We start from the raw sequence: 27,270 nt of genomic DNA, 5'->3' as shown, positions 1-27,270 counted from the left end.
CATGCCTTACATCCTCGATAAAAACTTTTCACTGCTTCTAACAACTTGCCTCCCACACCATATATTCTTAATACCTTCCACAGAGCATGTCTATCAACTCTATCATATTCCTTCTCCAGATCCACAAAAGCTACATACAAATCCATTTGTTTTTCTAAGTATTTCTCACATACATTCCTCAAAGCAAACACCTGATCCACACATCCTTTACCACTTCTGACACCACAATGCTCTACCCAAGTCTGATGCTCTGTACATGCTTTCACCCTCTCGATCAATACCCTCCCATATAATTTCCCATTAATACTCAACAAACTTATCCTCTGTAATTTGAACACTGACTTTTATCCCCTTTGCCTTTGTATAATGGCACTATGCAAGCATTCCGCCAATCCTCAGGCACCTCACCATGAGTCATACATACATTAAATAACATACTAACCAGTCTATAATACAATCACCCCCTTTTTTAATAAATTCCACTGCAGTACCATCCAAACCCGCTGCCTTGCCGGCTTTCATCTTCCGCAAAGCTTTTACTACCTCTTCTCTGTTTATCAAATCATTCTCCATAACCCTCTCACTTTGCACACCACCTCGACCAAAACACCCAATATCTGCCACTCTGTCATCAAACACATTCGACAAACCTTCAAAATACTCACTCCATCTCCTTCTCACATCACCACTACTTGTTATCACTTCCTCATTAGCCCCTTTCACTGACGTTCCCATTTGTTCCCTTGTCTTACGCACTTTATTTACCTCCTTCCAAAACATCTTTTTAGTCTCCCTAAAATTTAATGATACTCGCTCACCCCAACTCTCATTTGACCTCTTTTTCACCTCTTGCACCTTTCTCTTGACCTTCTGCCTCTTTCTTTTATACATCTCCCACTCATTTGCATTATTTCCCTGCAAAAATCGTCCAAATGCCTCTCTCTTCTCTTTCACCAATAATCTTACTTCATCCCACCACTCGCTACCCTTTCTAATCTGCCCACCTCCCACGTTTCTCATCCCACAAGCATCTTTTGCGCAAGCCATCACTGTTTCCCTAAATACATCCCATTCCTCCCCCACTCCCCTTACGTCCTTTATTCTCACCTTTTTCCATTCTGTACTCAGTCTCTCCTGGTACTTCCTTACACAGGTCTCCTTCCCAAGCTCCTTTACTTTCACCACTCACTTCACCCCAATATTCTCTTCTTTTCTGAAAACCTCTACAAATCTTCACCTTCGCCTCCACAATAATCAGACATCCCTCCAGTTGCACCTCTCAGCACGTTAACATCCAAAAGTCTCTCTTTCGCGTTCCTATTAATTAACACGTAATCCAGTAACGCTCTCTGGCCATCTCTCCTACTTACATACGTATACTTATGTATATCTCTCTTTTTAAACCAGGTATTCTTAATCACCAGTCCTTTTTCAGCACATAGATCTACAAGCTCTTCACCATTTCCATTTACAACACTGAACACCCCATGTACACCAATTATTCCCTCAACTGCCACATTACTCACCTTTGCATTCAAATCACCCATCACTATAACCGGTCTCGTGCATCAAAACTACTAACACACTCATTCAGCTGCTCCCAAAACAATTGCCTCTCATGATCTTTCTTTTCATGCCCAGGTGCATATGCACTAATAATTACCCATCTCTCTCCATCCACTTTCAGTTTTACCCATATCAATCTAGAGTTTACTTTCTTACACTCTATCACATACTCCCACCACTCTTGTTTCAGGAGTAGTGCTACTCCTTCCCTTGCTCTTGTCCTCTCACTAACCCCTGACTTTACTCCCAAGACATTCCCAAACCACTCTTCCCCTTTACCCTTGAACTTCGTTTCACTCAGAGCCAAAAATCCAGGTTCCTTTCCTCAAACATGCTACCTGTCTCTCCTTTTTTCTCATCCTGGTTACATCCACACACATTTAGACACCCCAATCTGAGCCTTCGAGGAGGATGAGCACTCCCCGCGTGACTTCTGTTTCCCCTTTTAGAAAGTTTATATATATATATATATATATATATATATATATATATATATATATATATATATATATATATATATATATATATATAAAGATGTTCTGGAAGGAGGTAAATAGGGTGCGTAAGACAAGGGAGCAAATGGGAACTTCAGTGAAGGGCGTAAATGGGGAGGTGATAACAAGTAGCGGTGATGTGAGAAGGAGATGGAATGAGTATTTTGAAGGTTTGTTGAATGTGTCTGATGACAGAGTGGCAGATATAGGGTGTTTTGGTCGAGGTGGTGTGCAAAGTGAGAGGGTTAGGGAAAATGATTTGGTAAACAGAGAAGAGGTAGTAAAAGCTTTGCGGAAGATGAAAGCCGGCAAGGCAGCAGGTTTGGATGGTATTGCAGTGGAATTTATTAAAAAGGGGGGTGACTGTATTGTTGACTGGTTGGTAAGGTTATTTAATGTATGTATGACTCATGGTGAGGTGCCTGAGGATTGGCGGAATGCGTGCATAGTGCCATTGTACAAAGGCAAAGGGGATAAGAGTGAGTGCTCAAATTACAGAGGTATTAGTTTGTTGAGTATTCCTGGTAAATTATATGGGAGGGTATTGATTGAGAGGGTGAAGGCATGTACAGAGCATCAGATTGGGGAAGAGCAGTGCGGTTTCAGAAGTGGTAGAGGATGTGTGGATCAGGTGTTTGCTTTGAAGAATGTATGTGAGAAATACTTAGAAAAGCAAATGGATTTGTATGTAGCATTTATGGATCTGGAGAAGGCATATGATAGAGTTGATAGAGATGCTCTGTGGAAGGTATTAAGAATATATGGTGTGGGAGGCAAGTTGTTAGAAGCAGTGAAAAGTTTTTATCGAGGATGTAAGGCATGTGTACGTGTAGGAAGAGAGGAAAGTGATTGGTTCTCAGTGAATGTAGGTTTGCGGCAGGGGTGTGTGATGTCTCCATGGTTGTTTAATTTGTTTATGGATGGGGTTGTTAGGGAGGTAAATGCAAGAGTTTTGGAAAGAGGGGCAAGTATGAAGTCTGTTGGGGATGAGAGAGCTTGGGAAGTGAGTCAGTTGTTGTTCGCTGATGATACAGCGCTGGTGGCTGATTCATGTGAGAAACTGCAGAAGCTGGTGACTGAGTTTGGTAAATGGAAGAAGAAAGTTAAGAGTAAATGTGAATAAGAGCAAGGTTATTAGGTACAGTAGGGGTGAGGGTCAAGTCAATTGGGAGGTGAGTTTGAATGGAGAAAAACTGGAGGAAGTGAAGTGTTTTAGATATCTGGGAGTGGATCTGTCAGCGGATGGAACCATGGAAGCGGAAGTGGATCATAGGGTGGGGGAGGGGGCGAAAATTTTGGGAGCCTTGAAAAATGTGTGGAAGTCGAGAACATTATCTCGGAAAGCAAAAGTGGGTATGTTTGAAGGAATAGTGGTTCCAACAATGTTGTATGGTTGCGAGGCGTGGGCTGTGGATAGAGATGTGCGCAGGAGGATGGATGTGCTGGAAATGAGATGTTTGAGGACAATGTGTGGTGTGAGGTGGTTTGAGCGAGTGAGTAACGTAAGGGTAAGAGAGATGTGTGGAAATAAAAAGAGCGTGGTTGAGAGAGCAGAAGAGGGTGTTTTGAAATGGTTTGGGCACATGGAGAGAATGAGTGAGGAAAGATTGACCAAGAGGATATATGTGTCGGAGGTGGAGGGAACGAGGAGAAGAGGGAGACCAAATTGGAGGTGGAAAGATGGAGTGAAAAAGATTTTGTGTGATCGGGGCCTGAACATGCAGGAGGGTGAAAGGAGGGCAAGGAATAGAGTGAATTGGAGCGATGTGGTATACAGGGGTTGACGTGCTGTCAGTGGATTGAATCAAGGCATGTGAAGCGTCTGGGGTAAACCATGGAAAGCTGTGTAGGTATGTATATTTGCGTGTGTGGACGTATGTACATGTGTATGGGGGGGGGGGGGGGGGTTGGGCCATTTCTTTCGTCTGTTTCCTTGCGCTACCTCGCAAACGCGGGAGACAGCGACAAAGTATAAAAAAAAAAAAAAAAAAAAAAAATATATATATATATATATATATATATATATATATATATATATATATATATATATATATATATATATATATATATATAAGTTTATATGATGGCTTTGTTAGTAATGAGCAAGTACAGATTCAAAAAAATTTCTTATTTTATCTAATGATAGAACCTTCACTTGTGTTAGTCGAGTCGAATGTTCTGTATCAAAACCTTCCATAGTTTAAAACAACAGGTGTGCGAACACTTAAAAGCCATGAAAACATCACACTGAAGTGAATCCATATTAAGTCAATCTCTGAAGACTCTTAACAGAATGTCTTATGATTTTAGAAACTACCATCATCTGGTCGAACCTGTACATGTTTCCGTACAATTAAAAGACCTACGAAGACGTTTTGACATCAGGCTAGGCTGCTACGTAGGGCTTATCTCAGGGAATTTTGAGCTGAAAATAGAGACGTGTTATGTATCTCTTGAAAGATGTGGGAGAAGGGAGGGCAAACGATGACAAGTGAGAATGATGAGTGGGTGTGTACCCCTTCCCCACTGTAAAAGTCAACAATGTACCACAGTTAATCAATCGCATCCAGTTCTGATCTTATATATATATATATATATATATATATATATATTTATTATCCCTGGGGATAGGGGAGAAAGAATACTTCCCATGTATTCCCAGCGTGTCGTAGAAGGCGACTAAAAGGGAAGGGAGCGGGAGGCTGGAAATCCTCCCCTCTCTTTTTTTTTTTTTTTTGATTTTCCAAAAAAAGGAACAGAGAAGGGGGCCAGGTGAGGATATTCCCTCAAAGGCCCAGTCCTCATCCTCTGTTCTTGGCGCTGCCTCGCTGGTGCGGGAGGTGGCGATTGGTGTGTGGTATATATATATATGGGTGTGTGTGTTCTTTTTCATGCATATAATCATGGACACACACAGTTTGTGAGGGTGTAAGGTGCATGATGCGTGTATAAGTGAAGGGCAGGTGTGAGTGTGTCAGTGTAAGACGCATGATGTTTTGTATTCCGTGAACAACACCGCTTACCAGTCCTCGCTCACGGTCACAGTATGACGGTTCACCAGTGGAAGCTGCTGGGAGACACAGGGAGAGGGTAGTGGTCGCTGATACCTGTTACGGATGGTCATGGTTGTCCACAGGTGTTGAGATGGTTAATGGTATGTGTTGTCCACAGGTGTTGAGATGGTTAATGGTGCGAGTATGGTGAAGATGATGCAGTCGACCATTCTCCTGTGCCTGGTGGCCCTCGCCTCCTGCCGGGTGAGTATTTACCACATCCTCAGTGAACGTTGATGTGTCCAAATGTGTTAGTATGTTGTCACAATGGCTCCTTTACCAGTGTGGTTATGTGTCCCTTACTATACATTGCTTCATACAGCTTTCAACAGACGAAACACCAGAGAATTTAATTTCTTATTAGGGAAGACTGAGGCGAGTACTGCATACCTTCCTGAAACACAGAGTTACAAACTTTAAGGAGTAAATATGGATTACATCGGAGAGTAACACGAGAAACAGAATTAGGCAGACATGGTAAACATTAATCAGCAACACAAAACTGAGACGTGGTAGACATCCACCAGAAACACTTAGTGACGCAACTGTAGAGAAATGGAAGACCTCAATCAGCAACACAAGGAACACAGCAGTAGAGAGATGGTAGACATAAACCAGCAATACAAGGAACACAACTACTGAGACATGGAAGACAACAACGTGAGGAACACAAGTCACGTACGGTGTATCAAGGTTACGACCCCCCCCCCCCCCCCCCCCACCTCCTCTACGGTCAGGAAAAGCTTTCCACACCACAAGGAAATATAATAGTAAGCTTACCAATGATAAGCTGGGAGTTCCGGTGTGGTGAAGCTGTTGTCACGGTCACCTGTGCTTACTCATGGGAGGCGTATGGCCTTCAGTAGGGAGGGAGGTGATGTTGCGTCATCTGTGGCAGGTGTATAAAGCCAAAGCTGTGCAACACTTAACCCTCTTGCAGGGGGGGTTCGATACTTTAGCTTAAAAGGTGGATCCTTGAGCACCGGTACGGGCTCCGGGCAAGATGTGTTTGTGTGTGTGTGTGTGTGTGTGTGTGTGTGTGTGTGTGTGTGTGTCACTTTCTACCTACATATAGTGGACACTGCTGCTAGTGCAGCTACTGCTTTGGTTACTGTCACTGTCGTGGCAAGTGTCTACATCACTGCCACATCTGGGCACTGTATGGGGAGGGCACAGTATGGGGAGGGATTCCTACACTCGTGGGGCCCCATCTCTGGAACATTCTCTATCGTACAACTTCTTAATCTTGTGTATGCTGTCCACATTCATAATCTCGTACTTGTTTACTCCCTTCATCCACTGCTCCTGCATCATCAATGTATTTCTGTGTATGTTTTCATAAAAGTTTCTTACTTATTTTCATGTTAGTACAACCGGCTGATCTGCTCCATCATCTTGAACTGTTCACTGTCTACGTCATCGAGATGATTTAAAAAACTAAAATATTGTGATCAGGTCACCCCTCACTCGTCACTATTCCACGGTGGGTAAATTTATGGCCAGTACACTTTCCCTGCAACTCACCAGGTTACCACTTCAGCGCCTCTCGTTGTCACAATGACTACAAACTGCAACATATCAAAGGGTCGTGTCGTGGCTGTCTACGATGGTGAGGTGCCAGGAACAAGGAGACGAGTGAGGGAAGAGTAGACATACAAACAAGTGACTTACCAGGAAATACCTGTTAATCATACATGTAACTGAGGCAGCGCAAATGTCGAATGTAAACTTGAACCGGAATATTTAACACGTCTTGTCTGACACGTATGTATGGTGGTGGTGGTGTCAAGTACCCGTGCTGGTAAATGATTCCATATGTTAAGTTCAAGAGAAAGTACTTCACCATATTCGAAGTTAAACCTAAGCCTGCGACGATTCTGTCTCAACTACTGCAAGTGAAAGTGGATAACTCGAGCCTTATGTAAATAGCTGCTCACATGAAGTCTTTCATAGAATTTGATATTTTTGAAAACTTGTATCAGATTATTTCTTAACTTTATACTAAGCTTAACATATTCGTCTTTTATTTCATCAAGCTGAGACGGCACTGGCAACTGAGGCCGTAATCAAGGCCACCTCATTAACGCTATATATGAGCCGGGTTTCCATCTTATCGACCAATCCCGGTGGGATGAACAGCAGGTTAGACTGTGGACAGACTGCTGCAACCAGGAGTCCAATGTATGCCCTCGACCCTGGCCAACTCGTGAATGCGTCGTGGTCAGGAACGCTAACCGCTACACCACGGAAGTCCATAGGATTACCATAGGATCCTTTCTCAGTCCGGAAATCACCTTGGTAGCTCGCCGCTGTACTTCCCTCAGTCTGTCTTTATTTCAAGCAGGGCGACTAACACTGAACATAGTGGAGTTGGTGACGTTCCAGTGAAATGTTCGGAGTGAAGATTAATTTTTAGACCAATTCGAATCCGCTTCTTTGAGGCTTTTTTTTTTTCCTACCTACTACTGCGCACTGTTTACTATACTCTAGGTCATCATCGATTAATACTGCAAATAGTTTCTCCTCCTCCTCCTACCTTTCGTAGCTCAGGAGAAACCATACTGTAGCTTGGTCTTGTGTTTTCCCACCGATGTGGAAAGTTCTGGACTTGTCGATATTAAAATTCAGTTTCAAAGTGAAGCCGGCCTGTCTACCAGCCTCTCAGCTTGCACGTGTTGACATCACGAATTTCTGTTACTACCATATTTGCCCAGCTAGATAATTATCGAGATTTTGATATGTTACAAGAGAGTTATTATACTACACAGACCGAGAAGAGAACTGGACCCAAGACAGATCCCTGCGGTACATTACTTGTTAGGTTTACATAGTCAGTCATGCAGTTAATCACTTCTCCTTGTTTATCACGTCAGACAATGTTCTAACCACCACAGGTACAATCCAAACTACGTCATGTCATGTTACTAATAATGCATGTAGTCAGTGATGCCGGACTTCACTGAACGCTTTCTGAATATGAGGATACGAGAAATCATGACTTTCACAATGTTTACATCACGTCACACTAGCGTGTCACACATGAACGAGCTCGTGGAAAAACCATATTAAGAATCCTTGATTGACTGGTGATGACCCACTAAATAATTTACAACCTTGTCTCTGGTGATGGTTCCTGTAAGTTTACAAACTACAGACCTCGGGTGACTGACCAATGATTACTGAGCAGAGGCTTGTTACTTTCCTTCGACAATGGCAAACAATTTACTGAAGAAACTGAGGAGTTTAATTACATTCAGATTCTCTCAATGTTCTAAAATAAAAGTTATCAGGACTCGCCCTATTATTTCATTCCATTTCATTGTGCCAGTACGATGCAAAATGTTCTCTTCTGCTACCAAAGTAACTGAATTTCAAATAGCCGAGTCTTCAGTGGTAAATGCAGTGTAAAAAAGAAATGAAGATCTAAACTGTGTCTATGTCTAAACTGTGTTGAACCAAGACAGCGTTTTCATGTCGCTATGAACCACGTGACTGGATAAGGATTCTCGACCTTCCAACATAATCATTGAATTCCTTAACATTCCTGATGCTTATTTTTTTTTTTTTTCAGATTCTCAATGTAAATTCATAAAATCGTACTTCCTTATATTGGTAACTGCTCCGTGTCTGTTATTTTCTTAGAAGGCTTTCTTTTTTTTTTTTTTTTTATCACGTCTGCATCACCTTAGCTTGCTTCTAGAAAATGACCATCAGCAACACATTGGTGTGTACACTTGTTCTCTCCACCACTACAAATATCTTACCCACGGTTTCCTAAGCACAATGTTCCTATTATTTTAATTGATGATGTCGTTACAGCTTATCTTCTCAACAGTAAAGATGATTTAAATTTCCAGGACTAAAACCTGATATTTTTCACGACTATCAAAAGTGATTTGTCGCTCATCGATGAACTCGTACCGATTATTTTCCCCAGCACAACATTATAGACATGATCCTCACTAGTAGCTAAAACAAAGTGTGTATTGATGTTTTCACGTGTCTCAACCAGTCGTTACTATCAACCACATTTAGGTACGAGACAACGCGTCGGACATACTGGAAAGAGATTCTTCCAATCTCTATACAGTTCGGTTGAAACCTTCCGCTATAACTGAATACCGATCATTACACATTTCTGTTACCCGGCCATTTCGTTTACCTCTGCCTGCCGTCTGTGCAGGGACCTGTCAACTAATGCCTAAGCTATCGTGATGGGCGGGAAGGAACCTCATACTTTACTGTCTTGTCTCTATCAACAATGGTGGGCTGGGAGAAGACACACATTCCACTGTCCTCTCTCTGTACATAGTGATGGCTTGGCATGAGCCTCCTGCTTTGCTGTTGTCTTCTTTGATAATGCTGGATCACTAGGAGCTGTCAGCTTTACTATCCTGTCTCCATCTATAGGTGGGAAGGAGCCTTCTGCTTCACCTTCCTGTCTCTATCTACAATGATGGGTGAGAAGGAGCCTTCTGCTTCACTACCCTGTCTCCATCATTAATGGTGGGCGGGGAGGGAGCCTTCAGTTTACTAGATTGTATCCATCCATTATGGTGGGTGAAGAGAGCTTTCTGCTTTACTATCCTGTCTCCACCTATATTGGTGAGCCTACTGCTTTATCAGCCTTTGTCCATGTATAGGGGTGGATGGAGAGGAGCCTTCATTTCTATCCTGTCTCCATCTACACTGGTAGGTTAGGAGGAGCCTTCTGCTTTCCTATCCTGTCTTCATCCACACACATGAGGAATTTCGGATCCTGTTAATGTTCTCCAGCAGATAAGCCTCACAACATCAGTTTCCGATTTTTGTCGCCAGAGAACATGGCGTTATAATGCGTGACCAGGGTTGTAGCTTCGTTACCATGTGTGACCAGGGTTGTAGCTTCGTTACCATGTGTGACCAGGGTTGTAGCTTCGTTACCATGTGTGGCCAGGGTTGTAGCTTCGTTACCATGTGTGACCAGGGTTGTAGCTTCGTTACCATGTGTGGCCAGGGTTGTAGCTTCATCATGTGTGACCAGGGTTGTAGCTCCGTTACCATATGTGACCAGGGTTATAGCTCCGTTACCATGTGTGGCCAGGGTTGTAGCTTCATCATATGTGACCAGGGTTATAGCTTCGTTACCATGTGTGACCAGGGTTGTAGCTTCATCATGTGTGACAAGGGTTACGGCTTCATTATCATGTGACCAACAAATAGCTTCGCGTAATACCAGACAAAGTTGTGTGGGAAGCAGGACAAGCGTTACCTTCCTGCATTGCTCAATTAATATAATCGATTACGAAAGCAAAAGGCAAATTTTAAGGTAAGATTTCTTGATAATTCACATATAACATATCCAGCCATGACTGCGTTATTGCGTAGTCTCTGTTACAGTATGACTGACAACAATGTGTGTGTGTGTGTGTGTGTGTGTGTGTGTGTGTGTGACACGACGGTGCAACCTGCCACACAACGACATAAGATTCTCGGGTATATTGGACTGACCTCTCTCTAACCTGAACTTTAAGGGTCAGGTCAACGACCCGTTCATCATACATAATGAAGGTCGTACTGGAGGGTTTCACGAGGCGCGATACTTGGCAATGTGGAAGGACGAGTTTAAGGTAAGGTGTGCTAACCTGTTGTGACCGGTGAACTGCATGACTAACATTACTGAAGTGGTAATGACAGGGGCATCGCATGACGAGTTATGGTAATGACAGGGGCATCGCATGACGAGTTATGGTAATGACAGGGGCACTGCATGACGAGTTATGGTAATGACAGGGGCATCGCATGACGAGTTATGGTAATGACAGGGGCAACGCATGACGAGTTATGGTAATGACAGGGGCATCGCATGACGAGTTATGGTAATGACAGGGGCATCACATGACGAGTTATGGTAATGACAGGGGCACTGCATGACGAGTTATGGTAATGACAGGGCATCGCATGACGAGTTATGGTAATGACAGGGGCATCGCATGACGAGTTATGGTAATGACAGGGGCATCACATGACGAGTTATGGTAATGACAGGGGCATCGCATGATGAGTTATGGTAATGACAGGGGCATCGCATGACGAGTTATGGTAATGACAGGGGCATCGCATGACGAGTTATGGTAATGACAGGGGCATCGCATGACGAGTTATGGTAATGACAGGGGCATCACATGACGAGTTATGGTAATGACAGGGGCACTGCATGACGAGTTATGGTAATGACAGGGCATCGCATGACGAGTTATGGTAATGACAGGGGCATCGCATGACGAGTTATGGTAATGACAGGGGCATCGCATGACGAGTTATGGTAATGACAGGGGCATCGCATGACGAGTTATGGTAATGACAGGGGCATCGCATGACGAGTTATGATGATGACAGGGGCATCGCATGACGAGTTATGGTAATGACAGGGGCATCGCATGACGAGTTATGATGATGACAGGGGCATCACATGACGAGTTATGGTAATGAATTATTTCCAGGAGACAAAGTCAGGGTCGGACACACGTATCTGGGAGGAAATCCTTCATTTGTAGGTCACCGTCGAGAAATGCTATGTAGCTAGTGATGAGGCTAGGACGTCAGGGAGAATGTGCTTTTTGTCACTGGCGATTTTATTCTCGCTTTCCATTTTTTTGTGGTGGTTGTGGTGGAGGAGGGCGGGAGGGAGAATTTATCAGAAGGACGTCACCAGGTGTACTGATTTCAGGGAATTTGACCGCTTTTGGGTCTGAATTACGCTTCAGATAACAAAGGAAAAAATTTTTTTTGAGTCACTACTCCAGACGAGGAAATTCCCCCCCCCCCCCCCCCCCCCCCCCACCCAACACACACTAATGGTGGTAAACACTATGTTAGGAAGCAGCTGGTTGTACCGTCATTACACTGACCATCAACAGTCTGGTGATGTTACAGTGTAAATATCCGCGAGCACCGACAGCCTCACACCTGTAACACGTGAGGAGACTGTCAGATGAGCACCGGTCTTCACCCACCCCAGGCGAGTGGAGGCTTCCTTCCACCCTCCCCAGGTGAGTGGAGGCCTCCCTCCACCCACCCAGGTGAGTGGAGGCCTCCCTCCACCCGCCCCAGGTGAGTGGAGGCCTCCCTCCACCCGCCCCAGGTGAGTGGAGGCCTCCCTCCACCCACCCAGGTGAGTGGAGGCCTCCCTCCACCCGCCCCAGGTGAGTGGAGGCCTCCCTCCACCCACCCAGGTGAGTGGAGGCCTCCCTCCACCCACCCAGGTGAGTGGAGGCCTCCCTCCACCCACCCAGGTGAGTGGAGGCCTCCCTCCACCCGCCCCAGATGAGTGGAGGCCTCCCTCCACCCACTCTTGGTATGTCACGTTCCTGGCCACCAACGTATCGCCTGAGGGCTCCCTGCACCAGACCACACAGTAATCACCATTACAGTGGGGTGGCCTACCTGCTCAGGCGCCTCTGTTTTCAGGAGGACGTGTGCCCTGTGTGTGGCCTGCAGGTACTACGTCACCACTCGCACAGCCTTGACCAAGGTGAGGTGACCGCGGGACACGCGTACGTACGGAACTTCCGTCTCGGCCAACCTATGTAGGCCGAATGTCTTGGACTGTGACGTGAACGTTACCTCGGTGGGTAGCGGTGGTCGCAGTGACAACAACAGTGATCTATAAGAACAGTGACGGCTGTGAGAATGAACAGTGTCTCGGTTTCTTCAGCATCACTCGGGGGCCCTAACGACCCGATGGGGGAATGATGTTCGGCTTCCCCGACAGACTTGTTAAATTGATGTTTACACCCTACGATGGCTTGACCTGTGACCTTACCGTTATGGCGGGTCACCTCCCCCCGTACAGTCATGCCCCTGGGGCTAATGACGAACCATGCATAGGGTGTCCATGACACTGTTCCCCCTACGTGATGCTCCAGGCTTCACTCAGGAAACGGCTGATGAAAAACAAGATTCAAGAATCTCTATACAGACGCTACTCGTCAAATGAAAACCTAAAGTTTGATCAGATTAACGACAACACAGCTGAAGCATGCAAGTTCACCTCCTCTAGACTGCACAAATGTCTCCATGTTTGCCACATTCTCTGTTCGTTCAGCTTAACCTCTCAGCTGGACCACAGTTACTGCACAGCTCTCATATCTGTGTTGACATTGTTTCACCATTTTGAAATTATTTAGAATATTCTAGGTTTCACTTCCGTACCAAAATATGGATCTTATGTTTGTTTCCGTGTAAGACTAAACGAAGTGGCAAAAGTATTCGCCAGAACTGTCGTCGTCAGAATTATCCCAGGTAACTGTTCATACACAGCGAGCGAGCCTGGCTGGCTAGTGCATTGTCCAACCAACTGCTCTCTCCCGCGCTACTGTCTTCACTTTCCGTCCCTCGTTGTGTAGTCTGTAAACATTTGACATTTTCATCTCTCAAACCCTGGTGTCAACTCAACCGGAACACTGGAATCATGTATGGCTGATCCTTTATCACGTGATGTATGGTTGGTCCTACACCACATGATGTATGGCTAGTCCTTCACCACGTGATGTATGGTTGGTCCTTCACCACGTGATGTATGGCTAGTCCTTCACCACGTGATGTATGGTTGGTCCTTCACCACGTGATGTATGGTTGGTCCTTCACCACGTGATGTATGGTTGGTCCTTCACCACGTGATGTATGGCTAGTCCTTCACCACGTGATGTATGGTTGGTCCTTCACCACGTGATGTATGGCTAGTCCTTCACCACGTGATGTATGGTTGGTCCTTCACCACGTGATGTATGGCTAGTCCTTCACCACGTGATGTATGGTTGGTCCTTCACCACGTGATGTATGGTTGGTCCTTCACCACGTGATGTATGGTTGGTCCTTCACCACGTGATGTATGGCTAGTCCTTCACCACGTGATGTATGGTTGGTCCTTCACCACGTGATGTATGGTTGGTCCTTCACCACGTGATGTATGGTTGGTCCTTCACCACGTGATGTATGGTTGGTCCTTCACCACGTGATGTATGGTTGGTCCTTCACCATGTGATGTATGGTTGGTCCTTCACCATGTGATGTATGGTTGGTCCTTCACCACGTGATGTATGGTTGTTCCTTCACCACATGATGTATGGTTGGTCCTTCACCACGTGATGTATGGTTGGTCCTTCACCACGTGATGTATGGTTGGTCCTTCACCACATGATGTATGGTTGGTCCTTCACCACGTGATGTATGGTTGGTCCTTCACCACGTGATGTATGGTTGGTCCTTCACCACGTGATGTATGGTTGGTCCTTCACCACGTGATGTATGGTTGGTCCTTCACCATGTGATGTATGGTTGGTCCTTCACCACGTGATGTATGGTTGTTCCTTCACCACATGATGTATGGTTGGTCCTTCACCACGTGATGTATGGTTGGTCCTTCACCACGTGATGTATGGTTGGTCCTTCACCACATGATGTATGGTTGGTCCTTCACCACGTGATGTATGGTTGGTCCTTCACCACGTGATGTATGGTTGGTCCTTCACCACGTGATGTATGGTTGGTCCTTCACCACGTGATGTATGGTTGTTCCTTCACCACGTGATGTATGGTGGGTCCTTCACCACATGATGTATGGTTGGTCCTTCACCACGTGATGTATGGTTGGTCCTTCACCACGTGATGTATGGTTGGTCCTTCACCACGTGATGTATGGTTGTTCCTTCACCACGTGATGTATGGTGGGTCCTTCACCACGTGATTTATGGTTGTTCCTTCACCACGTGATGTATGGTGGGTCCTTCACCACATGATGTATGGTTGGTCCTTCGCCATGTGATGTATGGTTGGTCCTTCACCACGTGATGTATGGTTGGTCCTTCACCACGTGATGTATGGTGGGTCCTTCACCACGTGATGTATGGTTGGTCCTTCACCATGTGATGTATGGCTGGTCCTTCACCACGTGATGTATGGTTGTTCCTTCACCACGTGATGTATGGTGGGTCCTTCACCACATGATGTATGGTTGGTCCTTCGCCATGTGATGTATGGTTGGTCCTTCACCACGTGATGTATGGTTGGTCCTTCACCACGTGATGTATGGTGGGTCCTTCACCACGTGATGTATGGTTGGTCCTTCACCATGTGATGTATGGCTGGTCCTTCACCACGTGATGTATGGTTGGTCCTTCACCACATGATGTATGGTGGGTCCTTCACCACGTGATGTATGGTTGGTCCTTCGCCATGTGATGTATGGTTGGTCCTTCACCACATGATGTATGGTTGGTCCTTCACCACATGATGTATGGTTGGTCCTTCACCACGTGATGTATGGCTGGTCCTTCACCACGTGATGTATGGTTGGTCCTTCACCACGTGATGTATGGTTGGTCCTTCACCACGTGATGTATGGTTGGTCCTTCACCATGTGATGTATGGTTGGTCCTTCACCACGTGATGTATGGTGGGTCCTTCACCATGTGATGTATGGTTGGTCCTTCACCACGTGATGTATGGCTGGTCCTTCACCACGTGATGTATGGTTGGTCCTTCACCACGTGATGTATGGTTGGTCCTTCACCACGTGATGTATGGTTGGTCCTTCACCACGTGATGTATGGTTGGTCCTTCACCACGTGATGTATGGTTGGTCCTTCACCACGTGATGTATGGTTGGTCCTTCACCACGTGATGTATGGTTGGTCCTTCACCATGTGATGTATGGTTGGTCCTTCACCACGTGATGTATGGTTGGTCCTTCACCACGTGATGTATGGTTGGTCCTTCACCACGTGATGTATGGCTGGTCCTTCACCACGTGATGTATGGTTGGTCCTTCACCACGTGATGTATGGTTGGTCCTTCACCACGTGATGTATGGCTGGTCCTTCACCACGTGATGTATGGCTGGTCCTTCACCACGTGATGTATTGCTGGTCCTTCACCACGTGATGTATGGTTGGTCCTTCACCACATGATGTATGGTTGGTCCTTCACCACGTGATGTATGGCTGGTCCTTCACCACGTGTGTATGGTTGGTCCTTCACCACGTGATGTATGGTTGGTCCTTCACCACGTGATGTATGGCTGGTCCTTCACCATGTGATGTATGGCTGGTCCTTCACCACGTGATGTATGGTTGGTCCTTCACCACGTGATGTATGGTTGGTCCTTCTCCATGTGATGTATGGCTGTTCCTTCACCACGTGATGTTTGGTTGGTCCTTCACCACGTGATGTATGGTTGGTCCTTCACCACGTGATGTATGGTTGGTCCTTCACCATGTGATGTATGGTTGGTCCTTCACCACGTGATGTATGGCTGGTCCTTCACCACGTGATGTATGGTTGGTCCTTCACCATGTGATGTATGGTTGGTCCTTCACCATGTGATGTATGGCTGTTCCTTCACCACGTGATGTATGGCTGGTCCTTCACCACGTGATGTATGGTTGGTCCTTCACCACGTGATGTATGGTTGGTCCTTCACCACGTGATGTATGGTTGGTCCTTCACCACGTGAGGTATGGCTGGTCCTTCACCACGTGATGTATGGTTGGTCCTTCACCACGTGATGTATGGTTGGTCCTTCACCACGTGATGTATGGTTGGTCCTTCACCACGTGATGTATGGCTGGTCCTTCACCACGTGATGTATGGTTGGTCCTTCACCACGTGATATATGGTTGGTCCTTCACCTCGTGATGTATGGTTGGTCCTTCACCACGTGATGTATGGCTGGTCCTTCACCACGTGATGTATGGTTGGTCCTTCACCATGTGATGTATGGCTGGTCCTTCACCATGTGATGTATGGCTGGTCCTTCACCACGTGATGTATGGTTGGTCCTTCACCACGTGATGTATGGTTGGTCCTTCACCACGTGATGTATGGCTGGTCCTTCACCACGTGATGTATGGTTGGTCCTTCACGTGATGTATGGCTGGTCCTTCACCACGTGATGTATGGTTGGTCCTTCACCACGTGATGTATGGTTGGCCTTTCACCACGTGATGTATGGTTGGTCCTTCACCACGTGATGTATGGCTGGTCCTTCACCACGTGATGTATGGTTGGTCCTACACCACGTGATGTATGGCTGGTCCTTCACCACGTGATGTATGGTTGGCCCTTCACCACGTGATGTATGGTTGGCCCTTCACGTGATGTATGGTTGGCCCTTCACCACGTGATGTATGGTTGGTCCTATATATCTCATGGTAATCCAGCATCTAACAGGACTCGCATCACAACACAAGATGGCTTCTCGTAAGACCGTTTGCAGCATCTTGTTATCTGACAGCACCACCTGAACCCCAACATCTTGTTATCTGACAGCACCATCTGAACCCCAACATCTTGTTATCTGACAGCACCACCTGAACCCCAACATCTTGTTATCTGACAGCACCATCTGAACCCCAACATCTTGTTATCTGACAGCACCACCTGAACCCCAACATCTTGTTATCTGACAGCACCATCTGAACCCCAACATCTTGTTATCTGACAGCACCATCTGAACCCCAACATCTTGTTCCCTGACAGCACCACCTGAACCCCAACATCTTGTTCCCTGACAGCACCACCTGAACAACAACATCTTGTTCCCTGACAGCACCACCTGAACAACAACATCTTGTTCCCTGACAGCACCACCTGAACCCCAACATCTTGTTCCCTGACAGCACCACCTGAACCCCAACATCTTGTTATCTGACAGCACCACCTGAACCCCAACATCTTGTTCCCTGACAGCACCACCTGAACCCCAACATCTTGTTCCCTGACAGCACCACCTGAACCCCAACATCTTGTTCCCTGACAGCACCACCTGAACCCCAACATCTTGTTATCTGACAGCACCACCTGAACCCCAACATCTTGTTATCTGACAGCACCACCTGAACCCCAACATCTTGTTCCCTGACAGCACCACCTGAACCCCAACATCTTGTTATCTGACAGCACCACCTGAACCCCAACATCTTGTTCCCTGACAGCACCACCTGAACCCCAACATCTTGTTCCCTGACAGCACCACCTGAACCCCAACATCTTGTTCCCTGACAGCACCACCTGAACCCCAACATCTTGTTCCCTGACAGCACCACCTGAACCCCAACATCTTGTTATCTGACAGCACCACCTGAACCCCAACATCTTGTTCCCTGACAGCACCACCTGAACCCCAACATCTTGTTCCCTGACAGCACCACCTGAACCCCAACATCTTGTTCCCTGACAGCACCACCTGAACCCCAACATCTTGTTTCCTGACAGCACCACCTGAACCCCAACATCTTGTTCCCTGACAGCACCACCTGAACCCCAACATCTTGTTCCCTGACAGCACCACCTGAACCCCAACATCTTGTTCCCTGACAGCACCACCTGAACCCCAACATCTTGTTCCCTGACAGCACCACCTGAACCCCAACATCTTGTTCCCTGACAGCACCACCTGAACCCCAACATCTTGTTCCCTGACAGCACCACCTGAACCCCAACATCTTGTTCCCTGACAGCACCACCTGAACCCCAACATCTTGTTCCCTGACAGCACCACCTGAACCCCAACATTCCAGACATGACTGACGGAGGCTGCTGCTCCTCTGTCAGGGAGCCTCCTGTCCTGCCCTTCTGAAATCGCACATGGCCACCAGACCATACTGGCTGGGTTAGTGGTACAGCCTCAGCCCGAGTCTATCCCCCAAGATGAACCGTATTCTATCTATCATCTGCCACGATCACAGTCACTACATGTCTTAAAAATCACGAACTGGGTATTGGTTTTTCCTCCACCGTCATAACTTTTATAAATGGATCCCAAAGTTGGTGGGAGGTGTTCACGCTGGGCGGGGGTGGGTGTGAGTGAGTGGTGAGGCGCTCGAGTAACGCTGGGGGAGGTACTGTGAAGAACTGCATGGGTCGCCGCCGGCGACACTGGCTGGGGATGTTCAGAAATATCGTGAGGCGAGGCGGGGGTGCTGACGCTGGGGGGCTGGGCGGGGGTGCTGACGGAGACGCTGGGGGGAACCTGTGAAGAATCCGCTGTGTCAGCAGCAGTTGCTCAAGACCGACGCTGCTGGTGTAGTGAATATGTGACCTCAGGAGTTTTATCATAAATCCTCAAGTCATATGTTCACTTTATCGTCGCTCTTACGCAAGGGGTGACACACCAGATTCCAAGACATAAGGCAGGCACTGCTGCACACTGTCACACCGAACCTGTTTCATACCATCACCCAGCCAGGTTTGGTCTGATTTCGTAAATGTGTTTGTGCTCCACCAGCGAGGTGCACAGGGAGGTAGAGGCCCCACGAGAGTGGCTGATAGGTGAGGAGGGACTGACCTGACGTGAACCTGACCCAACCGAATACCGACCCACTGGCACCAGCAGTGTGAGTGTACCTTGCTGGCCAGACCCCTGGGTGACGCTGAGCCCGGCCACAGACGGACTTTCACGACTTGTGGTACAGAGGGTAAAGAAAGTGTCGTCATTTTCCAGCTGTTTTTGGGCTGTCATGGAATTCTGGGCAGTGCATACCAGGGAATGATGCCGACATGAAACACGGAGGAAGGTGTGCATCATGAACCCCACTCACTTAAAAGTACAACGAAACCATTGATTTTGTTAACTGTAACGTACACCTGAGATAACAGAAGATACAGAGGCAGGTAAACGCGGTCACATTCATTAGAGAAGAAAAAGTACGACAGCCTACCATTGTTTACAGAATTAGCCCAGTTTAGAGAGCGGTAAATGAAACAACGGCTTTTAAGAACTTTAGCAGGAAAGATTGAATCGACCTCTGTATTCCTAAAAGCCTTTGGCTTCCATATCCCTCACGATTGTGATATTGTTCATAACTGTGAGCGCCCAGTGAGTGAGGCAGAGCGACATACATTGTTGCATCTGGTACCGCCCAGGAAGCGAGTGCTGACCTCACAACCTCCATCCATAATGTACTCTCAATATGTACTTAGCTGACGTCTTACTTCATCTAGTATGACGACCTCTCCCCAGACTGTGGGCCACACCTACCAACACTTCAATGTCCCATCCCCAGCTGTGTGTGCTATACCTACCAACACTTCAATGTCCCATCCCCAGCTGTGTGTGCTATACCTACCAACACTTCAATGTCCCATCCCCCAGCTGTGTGTGCTATACCTGCCAACACTTCATTGTCCCATCCCCCAGCTGTGTGTGCTATACCTGTCAACACTTCATTGTCCCATCCCCAGCTGTGTGTGCTATACCTGCCAACACTTCATTGTCCCATCCCCCAGCTGTGTGTGCTATACCTGCCAACACTTCATTGTCCCATCCCCCAGCTGTGTGTGCTATACCTGTCAACACTTCAATGTCCCATCTCCAGCTGTGTGTGCTATACCTACCAACACTTCATTGTCCCATCCCCCAGCTGTGTGTGCTATACCTGCCAACACTTCATTGTCCCATCCCCCAGCTGTGTGTGCTATACCTGTCAACACTTCATTGTCCCATCCCCAGCTGTGTGTGCTATACCTGCCAACACTTCATTGTCCCTTCCCCAGCTGTGTGTGCTATACCTGCCAACACTTCATTGTCCCATCCCCCAGCTGTGTATGCTATACCTGCCAACACTTCATTGTCCCATCCCCCAGCTGTCTGTGCTATACCTGCCAACACTTCATTGTCCCATCCCCCAGCTGTGTGTGCTATACCTGCCAACACTTCATTGTCCCATCCCCCAGCTGTGTGTGCTATACCTGCCAACACTTCATTGCCCCATCCCCAGCTGTGTGTGCTATACCTGCCAACACTTCATTGTCCCATCTCCAGCTGTGTGTGCTATACCTACCAACACTTCATTGTCCCATCCCCCAGCTGAGTGTGCTATACCTGCCAACACTTCATTGTCCCATCCCCCAGCTGTGTGTGCTGTACCTGCCAACACTTCATTGTCCCATTCCCAGCTGTGTGTGCTATACCTGCCAACACTTCATTGTCCCATCTCCAGCTGTGTGTGCTATACCTGCCAACACTTCATTGTCCCATCTCCAGCTGTGTGTGCTATACCTACCAACACTTCATTGTCCCATCCCCCAGCTGTGTGTGCTATACCTGCCAACACTTCATTGTCCCATCCCCCAGCTGTGTGTGCTATACCTGCCAACACTTCATTGTCCCATCTCCAGCTGTGTGTGCTATACCTGCCAACACTTCATTGTCCCATCCCCCAGCTGTGTGTGCTATACCTGCCAACACTTCATTGTCCCATCCCCCAGCTGTGTGTGCTATACCTGCCAACACTTCATTGTCCCATCTCCAGCTGTGTGTGCTGTGCTATACCTGTCAACACTTCACAGCCTCCCAGAAGACTGCACCAGCTGCTACTATTAACTGGACACTGCCCATCACTAAGATTTACCTCCATATAAAAATACATTTACATTGTCATCAATGTCACGTCCCTTTCACTTGACCTGTTGCTCAACCTAGCCACACACAAAAACTAAATCATCAGAGAATCTTACTTCTGTGTAATTACTGGCCATAGATAACATGATGTGTGCCATGTAACACTATGTAGTACGCGGGGGGAAAAAAACTTGGTTCCCTTCACCTGCCACAGTGATCATAGTTTGATTGCGACACGCTGGCTGCCCCGCCTCGCACCGTGGCTGATGGAGCAGACTGCTTGCGGTGGTGTAAGCCTATTTGTGGTGAGTGCGTCGTGTTGGTAGTATCTGGGACGGTCCTGGTGTTGTACTGAGGTTAATGAACTGTCCAGGTCCTCAAGTTTCCGGTCATCTTCCCCACCGTTATGGCCGACCTTACTGGTAACACTGGGAGTGACCCAGCTACAGTCACACGAACGTGAGCTGTAAACCATCACAGGAAGAGGAGGCCGCTCCACAATCTCTCCTACATCCCCACTCATCCGGTCTATAACCTGTCCTTCCCTAAGTACACTGTCTGCTTGTATCTCACGTACCAGAAACAGGACAGTCCTGTCTTCTCCCATGGTTCTGTGTGGCGTGACAAAGCAGAAATAACCTTGGATGACGAAGCCTTGGACGACGTCGACCCTGCCCTGCCCGCTGGAGGAACGTCGACAGTCTCCACCTTCATGAAGGAGTCGAGAAACTCGTATCACATGGATGGGACTCGTGCTTAGGTGGCGGAATTCTGTTTCATGGTAGAGTAGGCCGGCGGCCGCTACCATAATGGAACGCCACGGAGAAGGGGCCACGGGCGGGGATGTCCGCACCCTTACCTTACCTCCGGCGGCTGACCTCGCCTGACCACTGCCCCTTCTCTCCCCTCTCTCTCTTCTTATCGTCACCAACATGCCACGGGCAAAACTTGACCCGCTATGTCTTCAACACAGCATGAGGTATCCCGGCCAGTAAAGCAGGAATTAAGAAAAACTGTAGGATGACCACTGAGCTCTGTCACAGTGCCCAAGTTAGCATTTCGAGGAGGTAGCAGACGGTGGACGTGCCCAGCTAGCATTGACAGAAACGAGATTGTAGTGAGAGAACCCATGCGAGGGGTAGAGGAGGTGTGCGTATACTGGGAAGGTTCAGGAGGTGTGCGTATACTGGGAAGGTTCAGGTGTGCGTATACTGGGAAGGTTCAGGTGTGCGTAAACTGGGAAGGTTCAGGAGGTGTGCGTATACTGGGAAGGTTCAGGAGGTGTGCGTATACTGGGAAGGTTCAGGAGGTGTGCGTATACTGGGAAGGTTCAGGAGGTGTGCGTATACTGGGAAGGTTCAGGAGGTGTGCGTATACTGGGAAGGTTCAGGAGGTGTGCGTATACTGGGAAGGTTCAGGAGATGTGCGTATACTGGGAAGGTTCAGGAGGTGTGCGTATACTGGGAAGGTTCAGGAGGTGTGCGTATACTGGGAAGGTTCAGGAGGTGTGCGTATACTGGGATGGTTCAGGAGGTGTGCGTATACTGGGAAGGTTCAGGAGGTGTGCGTATACTGGGAAGGTTCAGGAGGTGTGCGTATACTGGGATGGTTCAGGAGGTGTGCGTATACTGGGAAGGTTCAGGAGGTGTGCGTATACTGGGAAGGTTCAGGAGGTGTGCGTATACTGGGAAGGTTCAGGAGGTGTGCGTATACTGGGATGGTTCAGGAGGTGTGCGTATACTGGGAAGGTTCAGGAGGTGTGCGTATACTGGGAAGGTTCAGGAGGTGTGCGTATACTGGGATGGTTCAGGAGGTGTGCGTATACTGGGATGGTTCAGGAGGTGTGCGTATACTGGGATGGTTCAGGAGGTGTGCGTATACTGGGATGGTTCAGGAGGTGTGCGTATACTGGGAAGGTTCAGGAGGTGTGCGTATACTGGGAAGGTTCAGGAGGTGTGCGTATACTGGGAAGGTTCAGGAGGTGTGCGTATACTGGGAAGGTTCAGGAGGTGTGCGTATACTGGGAAGGTTCAGGAGGTGTGCGTATACTGGGAAGGTTCAGGAGGTGTGCGTATACTGGGAAGGTTCAGGAGGTGTGCGTATACTGGGAAGGTTCAGGAGGTGTGCGTATACTGGGAAGGTTCAGGAGGTGTGCGTATACTGGGATGGTTCAGGAGGTGTGCGTATACTGGGAAGGTTCAGGAGGTGTGCGTATACTGGGAAGGTTCAAAAGTGGAAAAAATAGAGGTCTGGTGTGTTAGAGATGTTGTGACTGCTGGGGAACTCGTGTTGAGTATATGATTAATTGCTACAGTTTGATGAGAAGAAAAAATGGAAGGAGCCGGGGCCGTCCAAGATGAGGTCTAACCAACCCGAGTGGCGTGTGATGATGTATGTGGAGAGGGGCAAAGCTTTCCTCCTTCAACTGACCTCGCTTGATCCTTGTCCCTATCTCTCTGGCGGTCACCTCACTCTGTGACACTTCGCCTGGCGATGGTGATGACGACTTAGAGGGCAACGTTCCAAACGGCAGCATCACGTCTACTGATCTCCCTCTTATAATAGTATTTGTCACGTACGAGGAATACGCCAGGTACAAATTATTACGACACAGGCTTGTGTGAACAGAGGAGTGGGTCACTGCCTGTCATGCAGTAACTTCAGTTGTTAAGTCTCGTAAATATTGTGTCTTCTGGATGGAAATTCATGGAAGCCCACCTGACGACCAACTACACATACAGGGCGGATCAGAGTCGACGGCCTTGCACTCCTACATGCAAGAGACGATCAAATACTTTCACAGAACAGGAAGGGATAGAAGACCCAGTATTTGTAGAACACAATGGGAGAGACGATCCAGTACCTAGAGAACAGAATGGGACAGACGACTCAGTATCAGTAAAAGTGACTGAAAGGGTCCAGTTATCTGGCCAGCCTTAGTAACTACAATCAAAAGTAACCATGGACATCTCTGTCACTGCGAACAACAGAGCTTGGCATAACCAGGAGGAATTTACGTACCTGGACAGCCTTGGTCATCACGGGTACCTGAACACACACTGTCGCCACAGGTACTAGGGAACTCCGATCATAGTGCAGCCAGTTTGCCAAATAATCTAACTCTGAACTATAATAGCACGGGTCTGCTTCATTCATTCACATACTAAAGTTCTTCCCGAGGAACTCTGTAGAATCGGGTGACTAAAATCTGATGCACGTCTCCTCTTCTGTGTTTTATAAAGTCTGGGTTTAATTTCGTACGGAGCAGTTTTCAGCGAGTTAAAAGAAAAACTATAAAATTCATTCTGGGGAGAACGTGCGGAGCTCTGGCCCTGCTCCCATACTGTGAGAGAACTACCTCAGAGTTGTACTTAAAATACTCGGCAAGCTCAGTACTGCGTCACATAATTGTGTCACTGCTGGCAACTGACGGGTGGGCCGTGTTAAGTTTCTTCTGCTTCACCTTGAAGCTTTACAACGCTTTACCTCGTCATTTTTTCCCTTACAACTACGGCCAGTTCAACCCCCTCTTCAAAGACAAGTCTTCCACTTCCTCCGTTATTCCTGAAAACCTTCTCGTATTTCTTTTTACCCTTTTTTTAATCCTCCTTATATTTCAATTATGGGCCGGCCTTGATGTGGACTTGTGTCTGTGTGAGTGGAGCCTCCAACATGAACATTAAGTGAACTTAATGATTGGCTATGATGCCAGCATGGCCTTCACGGAACACTTCAGGTGAAGACGAGTCTAAATATAGACACCAGTGTCTTGGCGCGGTCAAGTGAGTGATAGTTTGTGACTAATACACATCCATGACCACCACTGCTGAGGTGGCAGGTTTCCATCCTGTTACTTCATGACACTAATGATCTCCCACTCCCTAGTGGGTACCACTACCATGTCTCTCTTTCCCACTCCCTAGTGGGTAACATTACGATGTCTCTCTCACCCACTCCCTAGTGGGTAACACTACGATGTCTCTCTCTCCCACTCCCTAGTGGGTACCACTACCATGTCTCTCTCTCCCACTCCCTAGTGGGTAACATTACGATGTCTCTCTCTCCCACTCCCTAGTGGATAACACTACGATGCAACACTTGTATGACACAGGAAATACCATGATCACGCTGCCTCTACCATGGAAATTGACTCGTTACTGATAAGGTCGAAGGTCTGACCCGTGAACATGATAACGAGGCCTCACACCAGACTTAAGGATCGGGTCAAAGGTAAGCCATCATATCCAAGGGTCGTCCTCTCGTGCTGAAGGCTCGTACAGTCTTGCTTGAGTCATCCCGTCGTGCTGAAGACTCGTACAGTCTTGCATGGGTCGTCCCTTCGTGTGAAGACTCGTACAGTCTTGCCTGAGTCGTCCTGTCGTGCTCAAGGCTCGTGCAGTCTTGCTTGAGTCGTCCCGTCGTAGTCAATTGGATAAAAATGTAAATCATTGTTAAGAAAAATATAATGTCCATGTGTGGTATATTCCAAGAGCTGCAAAGCCGAGTAATGAACTGTCCAATTTCGTTACTGTTGTTGTTAGTATACAAACGCACTGCCGGCGGCATAAACAGCGTCTGGTATCACGCTACGCTAAACACACAGAGGCACAGACGACCATGATCACAGTCAGGGAAAACTGAAAGTTGACCGTCACTACACACTGCTGCTTCTTCCTGCCTCCACACTTGCTGGCGGACAATTACAAGACAATGCGGTTACCAGGATAAATGGACTAAAACTCAAAGCAAAAAGATGCAGTACAGACATGGGGAAAAAACTTCTTTTCCTATAGGTGTGTTGAGCACTAGAATAAGTTACCGTCAGACGGAGTGAATGCTAAAACAATCGATACCTTCAAAAGTCGTTTAAACAAATATTATATATATGGGTATACTCTGAGAACGCCGGAAGTAAACTGTATAAGCGACAGCGGTAACGGGGACACTACAAGGCTAAAGTGCAGTAGCGGGGAGTCGGTGATAACTTAAAAAACTACTGAGCAGAATTGCATTTTCTTGTCACTTTTTTTCCTCTCTTTAACCAGACTACCCAGTCGTGAGCCAATCAGGCCTCCTGTTGTCTGTCTTTCTCATGTAAACTCATACAAACCCATCCTTCTTTCTCACTGGCTGGCGCGCCACAACCCTTCATTCTCAGTGGCTGGTGGATCCCAGTCTTTCCTTGTCAGTGGCTGTCGGATCTCAGCCCGCATATGAAACGTCTGGGGTAAACTATGGAAAAGTCTACGGACCCTGGATAGGAATAGGGAGCTGTGGTTTCGGTGCATTACACATGACAGCTAGAAAATGAGTGTGAACCTAAGTGGCATTTACTTTTCTGTATGTTTTTCCTAGCACTAACTTGCTGGCCCAGGGGGTGGCGATGCTGCTTCCTGTGGGGCGGGGTGGCGCCGGGAATAAATGAAGGCAATTATGAATATGTACATGTGTATATATGTATATGTCTATGTGTATGTATATTCCTATGAGTCCACGGGGAAAATGAAACATGAAAAGTTCCCAAACTTGATCACGCGTAAAATTGTGATCCTTTCCAACGTGTATGTATATGTATGTATGTACGTGTATGTATATATATGTGTGTATATGAGTGGTAGTGTCTTTCTACGTCTGTCCCCTAGCGCTACCTCGCTGACGCGGGAAACGGCGATTAAGCATTATACATGGCAGCTAGAGACTCAGTGTGAACGAATGAGGCCTTTGTTGTCTTTTCTTAGCGCTACGTCTCGTGCGTGCGGGGGGTAAGGGGTGTCAT

At 47.3% G+C, this 27,270-nt stretch overlaps 2 protein-coding genes across 11 annotated transcripts in view; one reads left to right on the top strand and one right to left on the bottom strand.

Annotated features, from left to right (window-relative positions):
• galene (potassium two pore domain channel subfamily K member galene) overlaps window positions 1-27,270 on the bottom strand; it is a 477,630-nt gene that overhangs the window by 211,019 nt on the left and 239,341 nt on the right. The gene's annotated exons all lie outside the window — the stretch shown is intronic.
• LOC139750879 (superoxide dismutase [Cu-Zn]-like) overlaps window positions 1-27,270 on the top strand; it is a 60,669-nt gene that overhangs the window by 16,982 nt on the left and 16,417 nt on the right. For all 3 annotated transcript variants that reach the window (XM_071665741.1, XM_071665744.1, XM_071665743.1), the window contains exon 2: window positions 5,232-5,317. In XM_071665741.1, the coding sequence (XP_071521842.1) occupies window positions 5,232-5,317 (86 nt within the window). The remainder of the gene's footprint in view (window positions 1-5,231; window positions 5,318-27,270) is intronic.

The sequence above is a fragment of the Panulirus ornatus genome, chromosome 10 (genome assembly GCF_036320965.1).
Source record: "Panulirus ornatus isolate Po-2019 chromosome 10, ASM3632096v1, whole genome shotgun sequence".
Lineage (NCBI taxonomy): Eukaryota > Metazoa > Arthropoda > Malacostraca > Decapoda > Palinuridae > Panulirus > Panulirus ornatus.
The sequence above is the reverse complement of the archived record's forward strand: the minus strand, read 5'-3'. Positions and strand labels throughout refer to the sequence as shown.